Consider the following 11,240-nt stretch of genomic DNA (forward strand, 5'->3'; position numbering starts at 1 on the left):
CGCGGCGAAGAGTCCGTCACCCTGGAGCAGTTCGGGGAGCTGCTGGAGGCTCGTGGCGCCGGCTTCTCGGGCGAGCGGTTCGAGGAGGTCAGGGCTGACTGGCGACTGTGGGGCGGGGGCAGGGCGGTCGCCCCCAAGGGCGTGAAGAGGTGGGCGGTGGCTTTGGAGAGGCTGGGCAGGAACCCATAGGGTGTGCAGGTTCCCAGAATAGGAGCATGAGTGTGCCGGGACTCACAGTGGGCGCTTCCAGCCTGTTCACTTTGGGAGACGACTGTGAATCTCTTTAACCTTTATTAGAGGTGTGGAAATCCTGGACTAGGCCGTTCTTGCTCGGAAGTATTGGACAAGTGTAGATGTCTTTGCATGTTGCTGTAGTATAGACCTTTGTGCTGTTGCCTGACGCTGCATCAACTGCCCTCTGGAGCTTCCTTATCATGCTCCAGAATGGTTTAAGGGAGATGTGATCTAGGGATCAAGGGAGTGGCCATGAACACCATTCTGTTTTATTGGCCAGTGGGTTTTTGCAGGGCCCCTTCTGAATCCAGTGTGTGGGCCTGACGAATGTGGGAGGAGAATAACACATATTGGAAATTTTCACATTCTGAAAGCCATTCTCATCACGCAGAAACTAGCTTTTCCAAAACACACATTTGTTTTAGAACTTTGAAAAGTCACATTTTCGACTAATTTAAACCTACCTAGAGCCTAAAACTGACAGGCAAATATCAGGTTTCCTGTCTCTACTTGTAATTGTATATAATAGTTTGGGGCATAGTCACCAGCATTGTTTCTGTTAAGTGATTAACTGCAAATTGATATGGCAACAAAATATTTTCCTTGAAAGGGATCTTAGAAATTATCTGTACCACATTCTTCATTTTGGAGTTAAGAAAAGAACTGATCCGGGATCACCCTGTGAATCACTGGCAAAACTGAGACTGTCACTCAGATCTCTTGGTTTTTTGTTTGTTTTTCTTGTATCACACTACCTCCTTCTTGGGGCCCTATTTCTTTAACTCCACAATGTTATAACAAAAAGGTGCTTAATTTGTGAAAATGGGTAAACCATGTAGTATATTCAGTGTCAGTGAAGGGTGAGTGCATAAAGCAGTAAACTGACAGGTACTTGTAATGCCATTAAAAAGTGATGTACACTTTAAAACCAGAGGCTTTTAAAATATTTTAAGGATGTTTTCCTCTACATGGCCAGAATTCAGATAATGTGGTTTGTGTGTTTCTTATATTTTCCTTTTAAAAATACCTGTAAAGAATCCTGACTTTTGAAAATGTTGGTCATATAACTTAGTGAAGTGTCTCCATTTTTTTTTTTTTTTAGTTCCAGGAGCATTCATAATACTTTCCACTCTTATCTTTTTGTTTTGTTCTGGTTTGTTTTTTGGCCATGCTGCGTGGCTTGTGGGATCTTATTTCCCTGACCAGGGATCAAACCTGGGCCCCCTGCAGTGGAAGTGTGGAGTCCTAGTTACTGGACTGCCAGGGAATTCCCAATACTTGCCACTCTAGTCCTAGGTGTGTAAAGAGAAAATGAAGCAGTGTCAGAAAGAGCTGTGCAGATCTCTTGAAGGAGTGAGCACATTTCAAAATTGGCCAAAAGAGAATGGAGAGAAACAGTGTTTACATTGTGAGAGTGTCTGACAGGAATAGAGAGCTACAGGAGTCCAGTAATGTAAGGCCAGAAGTCCTCGAGGTGTAGCCCAGAATTCACTCAAGGGCTATGACGTTATCCATTCATTCACTGAGCAAATATTTGTTGGGCATATTCTGAGTGCTCAGCACTTGGATGACAGTGGACAAAGCAGATAACTTGTTCTTAAAGAGTATCTAGTACTGAAAGTGAAGCACATTAACCCAGCAATTATAGGTGTGGTGAGTATTATCCAAGGGAAAGCATAGTGAAAAAATAGGAGTATTTAAGCTCATCCAGGGTGTCAAGGGAGACTTACCTGAGAAAGTTAACTTTTCAGCTCTGATTTGAAGGCTGAAAGCAGACAAGGAGCAGAGATGTTAGCAGTGTTTCAGGCAGAGGGAGTCGAATACACAAGTCCCAAGTCCAGAGGATAGAGAATCAGAAAGAATGGTAGGATGTGTTATGGTTACAAAACTGCTTCAAGACAGAAAATCCAGTGCATCAGTGCTTTAAATGATAAAGAAGCTTTTTATGTAAAAGTCCGCTTAGGCAGTCCAGGATTGATATGGCAGTTTCACAATTATCAGGGACCTGACTCTGTCCATCTTCTTGTGCTGTCATTCTCCACAGTCACCTTCCACTTAATGACCCAAATGACTCTCTTGCTGTTGCTTTGCACAACCACCAGGAAAGGGAAAAGGAAGGAGAGGGCCACAAACCCATTTGGCCAAACCCAGTCACATGGCTACACTTAACTGCAAGGGAGGCTGGGAAAGATCCTTATTCCATGGCCATATATTCAGCTAAAAATCAGGATTTAATTACTGAGGACGAAGAAAACAGATATTGGATGACAATTTCATAGACTGCAGCAGGAGGAGAGCAAGGCTAGGAAGCAGGCAGGGGCCAGATTGTAGAGCAGGTTCTCATCGGTGTATAGTATTTACTAGTGTAATGGTAAGAGTTTCCAAGTTGTACATGTTGGTTCTTCCGGCTCCTGTTGCCATCCATGTGTACCCAGCTGTCTTGCCTTCATATTCCTGTGACCTCAGTTGCTTGAGGTGTTGTCCTAAAAAATTCTTAAACTCGTACCAAAGACCAAAGTCTGAAACGTTGTCATTTTATAATACAACACACCTTCTCTCTTGGTGGGTGTGGTCCATGGAGGACTCTTTGATTTGCTCACAGGGAGCAATATTTAATTTAATTGACTCCTATGTAGAAGAGGAATTAGAGTTAAAATTAAATTCTTATTTGACATCAGAGATTAGAGATTAGATATTGTGCTCTTAATATGATAAGCTTCCAGAAAATCATGTAGACTCTGGAGTAGGAAAAAAGTGCTGAACGTAGGATGATAGCAGATGCCTTGAATGTGGGAATTTAGTACGAATAGGTCTTATTTTATTAATTTTCTGTATTAGCTTTGGTGCCTACTTTGTGAAATTTGTTGGGTTGTAAAGTCTGAAGGAAGGACCATTTTCTTTTTTGAATTTTATTTTATTTATTTTTTATACAGCAGGTTCTTATTAGTTACCTGTGTTATACACATCAGTGTGTACATGTCAATCCCAATCTCCCAATTCATCCCACCACCACCCCACCCCCCCACCCCCCCCCACCACTTTCCCCCCTTGGAGTCCATACATTGGTTCTCTACATCTGTGTCTCTGTTTCTGCCCTGCAAACTGGTTCATCTGTACCATTTTTCTAGGTTCCACATATATGCGTTAATGTACGATATTTGTTTTTCTCTTTCTGACTTACTTCACTCTGTATGACAGTCTCTAGATCCATCCATGTCTCTACATATGACCCAATTTCGTTCCTTCTTATGGCTGAGTAATATTCCACTGTATATATGTACCACATCTTTTTTAAAAATAAATTTATTTATTTTATTTTATTTATTTATTTTTGGCTGCATTGGGTCTTCATTGCTGCGCACTGGCTTTCTCAGGTTGCGGCGAGCGGGGGCCCCTCTTTGTTGTGGTGCGCGGGCTTCTCATTGCGGTGGCTTCTCTTGTTGTGGAGCACAGGCTCTAGGCACATGGGCTTCAGAAGTTGTGGCGCACAGGCTTAGTTGCTCCGCAGCATATAGGATCTTCCTGGACCAGGGCTCGAACCCGTGTCCCCTGCACTGGCAGGCAGATTCTTAATCACTGCACCACCAGGGAAGTCCCCACATCTTCTTTATCTATTCGTCTGTCAGTGGGTATTTAGGTTGCTTTCATGACCTGGCTATTGTAAATAGTGCTGCAGTGAACATTGGGGTGCATGTGTCTTTTTTTTTTTTAATTAATTAATTAATTTATTTTTGGCTGCATTGGGTCTTCGTTGTTGGTTCTTCATTGCGGCACACAGGCTTTCTCAAGTTGCGGCGAGCGGGGGCTACTCTTTGTTGTGGTGCGTGGGCTTCTCATTGCAGTGGCTTCTCTTGTTGCAGAGCTCGGGCTTTAGGCGCGCGGGCTTCAGTAGTTGTGGTTCACGGGCTCTAGAGCACAGGCTCAGTAGTTGTGGCGTACGGGCTTAGTTGGTCCGCGGCATATGGGATCTTCCCGGACCAGGGCTTGAACCTGTGTCCCCTGCATTGGCAGGCGGATTCTCAACCACTGTGCCACCAGGGAAGTCCTGCATGTGTCTTTTTGAATTATGGTTTTCTCAGGGTATATGCCCAATAGTGGGATTGCTGGGTCATATGGTAATTCTATTTTTTGTTTTTTAAGGAACCTCCATACTGTTCTCCATAGTGGCTGTATCAATTTACATTCCCACCAACACTGCAGTAGGGTTCCCTTTTCTCCACACCCTCTCCAGCATTTGTTGTTTGTAGATTTTCTGATGATGCCCATTCTAACTGGTGTGAGGTGATACCTCATTGTAGTTTTGATTTCCATCTCTCTAATAATTAGTGATGTTGAGCAGCTTTTCATATGCTTCTTGGCCATCTGTATGTCTTCTTTAGAGAAATGTCTATTTAGGTCTTCTGCCCATTTTTGGATTGGGTTGTTTGTTTTTTTAATATTGAGCTGCTTATATATTTTGGAGATAAATCCTTTGTCTGTTGATTCGTTTGCAAATATTTTCTCCCATTCTGAGGGTTGTCTTTTTGTCTTGTTTGTAGTTTCCTTTGCTTTGCAAAAGTTTTTAAGTTTCATTAGGTCCCATTTGTTTATTTTTATTTTGATTTCCATTACTCTAGGAAGTGGATCAAAAAAGATCTTGCTGTGATTTATGTCAAAGAGTGTTCTTCCTATGTTTTCCTCTAAGAGTTTTATAGTGTCCAGTCTTACATTTAGGTCTCTAATCCATTTTGTATGGTGTTAGGGAGTGTTCTGATTTCATTCTTTTACATGTAGCTGTCCAGTTTTCCCAGCGCCACTTGTTGAAGAGGCTGTCTTTTTTCCATTGTATATTCTTGCCTCCTTTATCAAGGAAAAGGTGACCATATGTGCGTGGGTTTATCTCTGGGCTTTCTATCCTGTTCCATTGATCTATATTTCTGTTTTTGTGCCGGTACCATATTGTCTTGATTAGTGTAGCTTTGTAGTATAGTCTGAAGTTAGGGAATCTGATTCCTTCAGCTCTGGTTTTTTCCCTCAAGACTGCTTTGGCTATTCAGGGTCTTTTGTGTCTCCATACAGATTTTAAGATTTTTTGTTCTAGTTCTGTAAAAAATGCCACTGGTAATTTGTTGGGATTGCACTGAATCTGTAGATTGCTTTGGGTAGTATAGTCATCTTCACAATATTGATTCTTCCAATCCAAGAACATGATATATCTCTCCATCTGTTTGTGTCATCTTTGATTTCTTTCATCAGTGTCTTATAATTTTCTGAGTACAGGTCTTTTACCTCCTTAGGTAGGTTTATTCCTAGGTATTTTATTCCTTTTGTTGCAATGGTGAATGGGATTGTTTCCTTAATTTCTCTTTCTGATCTTTTGTTGTTAGTGTATAGGAATGCAAGAGATTTCTGTGCATTAATTTTGTATTCTGCAACTTTACCAAACTCACTGATTAGCTCTAGTAGTTTTCTGGTGGCATCTTTAGTATTCTCTATGTGTAGTATCATGTCATCTGGAAACAGTGACAGTTTCACTTCTTCTTTTCCGATTTGTATTCCTTTTGTTTCTTTTTCTTCTTTGATTGCAGTGGCTAGAACTTCCAAAACTATGTTGAATAATAGTGGTGAGAGTGGACATCCTTGTCTCGTTCCTGATCTTAGAGGAAATGCTTTCAATTTTTCACCATTGAGAATGATGTTTGCTGTGGGTTTGTCACATATGGCCTTTATTATGTTGAGGTAGGTTCCCTCTGTGCCCACCTTCTGGAGAGTTTTTATCATAAATGGGTGTTGAATTTTGTCAAAAGCTTTTTCTGCATCTATTGAGATGATCATATGGTTTTTATTCTTCAGTTTGTATCACATTGATTGATTTGCGTATATTGAAGAATCCTTGCATCCCTGGGATAAATCCCACTTGATCATGGTGTATGATCCTTTTAATATGTTGTTGGATTCTGTTTGCTAGTATTTTGTTGAAGATTTTTGCATCTACATTCATCAGTGATATTGGCCTGTAATTTTCTTTTTTTGTAGTATCTTTGTCTGGTTTTGGTATCAGCGTGATGGTGGTCTCATAGAATGAGTTTGGGAGTGTTCCTTCCTCTGCAGTTTTTTGGAAGAGTTTGAGAAGGATGGGTGTTAGCTCTTCTCCAAATGTTTGATACAGTTCACCTGTGAAGCCATCTAGTCCTGGACTTTTGTTTGTTGGAAGATTTTTTTTTCTTTTCTGCGGTACGCGGGCCTCTCACTGCTGTGGCCTCTCCCGTTGCGGAGCAACAGGCTCCGGACGCGCAGGCTCAGCGGCCATGGCTCACGGGCCTAGACGCTCTGCGGCATGTGGGATCTTCCCAGACTGGGGCACGAACCTGTGTCCCCTGCATGGGCAAGCGGACTCTCAACCACTGCGCCACCAGGGAAGCCCTAGTTTGTTGGAAGATTTTTAATCACAGTTTCAATTTCATTACTTGTGATTGGTCTGTTCATATTTTCTATTTCCTCCTGGTTCAGTCTTGGAAGGTTATACCTTTCTAAGAGTTTGTCCATTTAAGGAAGGACCATTTTTATTCATTTATTTACTGTCTTAGCGCAGTCCCAGCTCATAGCCAGTGCTCAGTAGGTATTTTCCCCATGGAACACTCAGTTTGATTTGACAGATTGAATATGGTACAGTCCTCATTCTCCAACCTCATGTTTTATGTTTAATCCGTAACCTTTTAATAAGAAGATTTTTCTTCTCTTTTCTTTTCTTTTTTTCTTTTTGCCACACCACACGGTTTGTGGGATTTTAGTTTCCTGACCAGGGATTGAACCTGGGCCCTCAGCAGTGAGAACGCAGAGTCCTAACCGCTAGACCACCAGGGAATCCCCAAGAAGTTATTTCTTGCCATTGGAGGAAACAGTTAAATACAGTTTTAGTGAAAACTTAAAAAGGTTCTTAGTCACTGTTGGGTTTAGAGGAAATTTGGAGAAGAATACCATCTTGGCATTATCATGTCATAGTATTGATCAGTTAATTTAGAATGGCTCTGAGCCCAAGAACTATGCAAATAGAATTATACAGATGCAATTCTGTACCCCGTCCAGACACAGTGTGAGAGACATGTGAATGTACCGTAACGCGGAAGCAGCTACAAGCATTGCTTACCCTCAGCTCAGAGCCTGCAGAGGCTCCCCAGTGCTTGAGGGGTCAAGTGCATATTCCTCTGAATGAGTCGGAGCCCACAGGCCAGCCTGTCTCCCTGTCTGACCTTATCCCCTGTGGGACACCTGCCTTGTCCTGTGTGTGGACCTTGCTTCTATGAGCTCTTCAAGATTCCCTACCTTGGCACCATCACCTGGTCGGGACCAAGCCTTCCCTGTGGCATGATTCAGATGGCTTCTATATAATCGCATTTTCAGTCCTACCCTTGAGGCTCTTGTTTCCTGTTCAGTACAGGTCTTCTGGCACTTAGAGCACACTGTGTAGCCTTGCTCTGCCATGGGGCTCTGAGGCACTGCCTGCATTTCTCCAGCACACAGGAAGCCTTCAGTAAGTGTTGGCCATTGATAGTGATGAGGCAGTGCAGAAGAGGAAGATCCTGGGGGAATTGGAGGTTATTCTGGCTCTTTGTGCTTTGCTTTGGGGGGAGTGAGGGCATTGGCTTTCTTTTGGAGAACTTCACAATCCACGAGAGCTGTGGAGGAAAGGTCACAGATCTGTTTTGCCTTTCTCTGATTTCCAGAATACCACTTCATTATAGACTGTCTTGCTTTTAGAAACTTCATTGGCTTCCCATTGCCTTCAGAATCAAATGTCAGTCTAACATTTAGGTCTTTATACGCTTCCACTCTTACCTCCCAGTGCTATTTAGCCACCCGGGTCCATTTACCGTTTCCCATGTATGAGGGGAATTTTGTCCTTTGCTCCCTTTCTCTCGCTTCAGCCCTTTGCTTCCTGCTAAGCCCTTTCCACTTTCAAGGACCACATAGAAGCATTTAACAGTAGCATGGGAGTTTGGGAAAGGCTTCACCAAACCAAAGGTTGAGAAGCTGAAAGAATTTGCCAGGCAAAGAAAGAAAGGGATATTCCATTTGAAAGGCACAGCATGTGGAAATATATTGAGGTGAGAGAAAGCAAAACTTGGGGAATGATGTTTCTTTGGGACCTGGTCTAGTGTCTGAGTTGGCTGGGACGTTTGTAGCCATTGCAGGCAGCCTGTCCCCCACCTGCCCCAGGATCACTTCTGTAACATCTTGGACAGTTAGCCTGTTAAAGGTATTAGCGAGTTTTCTGATTTATTTACTTACTTATTTTTTAAAATAAATAAATTTATTTTATTTATTTATTTTTGACCGCATTGGGTCTTGTTGCTGTGCACTGGCTTTCTCTAGTTGCGGTGAGCGGGCGCCTCTCTTCGTTGTGCTGCACGGGCTTCTCATTGTGGTGGCTTCTCTTGTTGTGGAGCCTGGGCTCTAGGCGCATGGGCCTCAACAGTTGTGGTATGTCAGCTCAGTAGTTGTGGCTCGTGGGCTCTAGAGCTCAGGCTCAGTAGTTGTGGTGCACGCGCTTAGTTGTGGCATGTGGGATACTTTCTGGACCAGGGCTCGAACCCTTGTCCCCTGCATTGGCAGGCTGACTTAACCACTGCGCCACCAGGGAAGTTCCGAGTTTGCCGATTTATAAGTCTGCCTGTTCCACTGTTCTTTTTTAGACTGAGCTTGAGAATTGGGCCCTGGACTCAGCCTGCTTGTGGGCAAATCCTAGTTCCACCATCCTCAAGCCGTGTGACCTTGATTGACTTACATGACCACTCTGGGTCTCAGTTGCCTCAGCTATAAAATGAGCATAATAATAGTATCTACCTTATGTAGTCAGTGTGAGGATTAAATGAATTCATGTAAAGCCCTTAGAACAGTGTCTGGCACATGCTTAGTGCTCAGTAAACGTTGCTGTTAGTGGTGTTACTCTTCTCTGTTGTTCTGTCTCTGCTCTAGGATTGTTTACTCCGTCTTCTGTGACAGCCCTTCAGTACTTCACTAGACATGGAAGGTGAAACAGCCTTACAGATGAGTTAACTCAGGCCTTAAGTGGACAAGGGACCCTTTCAGCCAACAGGTGGCAGAACTAGGACCAGACCTAGATCTTTTGCCTTCTGATGGAGTGTGCTTCTCCAAGTTGAACCAGTGTGCAGCCTTTATATGTAAGCCTGGTGCATTGCATTCTGCTTGTCTGCGCCCACAGTTCTGGTCTGCGATGATTTTGGCTCATTCTCTATGTGTACTGTGGTCTTGATCCCAGTAGTGGTTAAGAAGGTTAGACAGGAATGGTCTGAGCCCGGCCCCATGCTGCCCTCGGGCCAAGGAGAATGGATGGAAATCTGTAGTCAGCCAGCCCACTTTTCTGCCTCTTGTCTGTGAGGTGTATCAATTATGGCCTCTAATTAGAATGTATTAATAGTTCTTTGCAGTTTACTAGGCATAGTCTTGTTCATGAAACCTTTGGACCCCCACAACAAGCTATGAAGGAAGGTTGGGTGGGAAGAGGAGTTGAGACTTAGAGAGGCCAAGAGTCTTGTCCCAGGTCTCACAGAAAGCAAGAGGTCCATGTGACACTGATCTCTTACCCACATTTCCCCTTAGTCTGACTGTGTTATACTCTTTATCTCCCACATGCTCCCTAGCATAATGCCTGCACTTGGGAGCTGCCTGCATAGTTGTCACGTGGACGGCAGAGCACGTAGCGGGTGTGACAGGAAGAGACCTGGAGCAGGAGAGGAGGAGGAATACAGCAGATCAGACCAGGTTGCTGTCTATGTGGAGACTCCATGGAAATTGGGGGTCTTGGTCTGTGTGCAGAGAGGCGAAGGTAGACTTGCTTTACTTTGCACCATGAGGCTAGACCCAGTGTATGGAGTTGGGTCTGGGGCCCCACGTTCCAGGGCAGTGAGTTTCAGACTGTCCCTTCAGTGGGTTGGAAATCTATTTAGTCAGTGTTAACGTGCAAGTTAAAAAAAAATGGGAGTAGAATGGAATAGAAAAGATCAGGGTACATTTTATCTGATAAGAAAGACTGCATTGTTTCATCAAACTTTTATACCAATTACATGTATACTGGCTCATGATATAAAATGTATTTCTTATAGTGGATCAGCCGATGAAAGTTGAGAGGCACTGCTCTGAGGTTTATTGTCAAATTGGAGGGATCTTGGAGGGGGCAGCCAGGATGGGAATGAGACCAAAAGCCATACCACATAGAGAACTGGCTGAAGGATGGAGGGTTTGAAGAAACTCGGAGGACCTGATCAGTCTTTCCAGTGACCTGCAGGCTGTGTTGGGGTAGAAGGAACAGATGTGTTCTGAAGGGCCCCACGGGGTGGTAACATCAGGGATGGAGATTTCCATTTCTTACATAGAGAAGAGCATTGTTGCTGTCAACTGGCCAGAAGACATGAGCTTCCCGTCACCAGTGTATGTCATAGAGACACTGGAGAAGGGGTTCAGCAGTATAAAGGAACATATTTAGGAGATTTTTAGGTCCATTCCAATATGGGAGCCTTTACAGATCTGGAATGCTCGGCCCCTCCACCCTTAGTCTTCTCCAGCAGCCTCATGGTACCCTTACTGCGAGATCTGAGCTCTGTATCCTGGTTGGCCAGGTTCTCTCTCTTCTGACCTCTGTGTGTCTCTTCATCCCCCGCCTCCTTTCCACACCGCAGGTAGGTTATGGTTCTCACGATCTGTGGTGCACTCTGTGTCTGTTCTCACACTCTGTCCCCTCTACCCAGGATGGCTTCCCTGTATTCATATACTTGCAAATTCCTAGTTATTCATTAAGGCTCAATTCAATGGCCCTCATTTTTCTGAGGGCATTTCCCCCAAACGCCCCTACCCCTCCTGGGCTTCTGGCTTCTGGAGTGCTTCTGTTAGCTCATGACATAGTGGTCGACAGTGTGGGGTCCCAGATCAAACCAGGATTGGAATCCAAGCTCCATCATTTACCAGTACTAACCATGTGACCTTGAACAAAATGCTTAACTTCTCTTTCC

General features: G+C 43.8%; 1 protein-coding gene across 1 annotated transcript in view; it reads left to right on the forward strand.

The window, feature by feature from the left end:
- The window catches only part of ZZEF1 (zinc finger ZZ-type and EF-hand domain containing 1), a 113,575-nt gene that overhangs the window by 450 nt on the left and 101,885 nt on the right, over window positions 1-11,240 (forward strand). The window contains exon 2 of the mRNA XM_007454251.1: window positions 3-87. Within this exon, the coding sequence (XP_007454313.1) occupies window positions 3-87 (85 nt within the window). The remainder of the gene's footprint in view (window positions 1-2; window positions 88-11,240) is intronic.

Source organism: Lipotes vexillifer, unplaced genomic scaffold (genome assembly GCF_000442215.2).
Source record: "Lipotes vexillifer unplaced genomic scaffold, Lipotes_vexillifer_v1.1 scaffold680, whole genome shotgun sequence".
Lineage (NCBI taxonomy): Eukaryota > Metazoa > Chordata > Mammalia > Artiodactyla > Lipotidae > Lipotes > Lipotes vexillifer.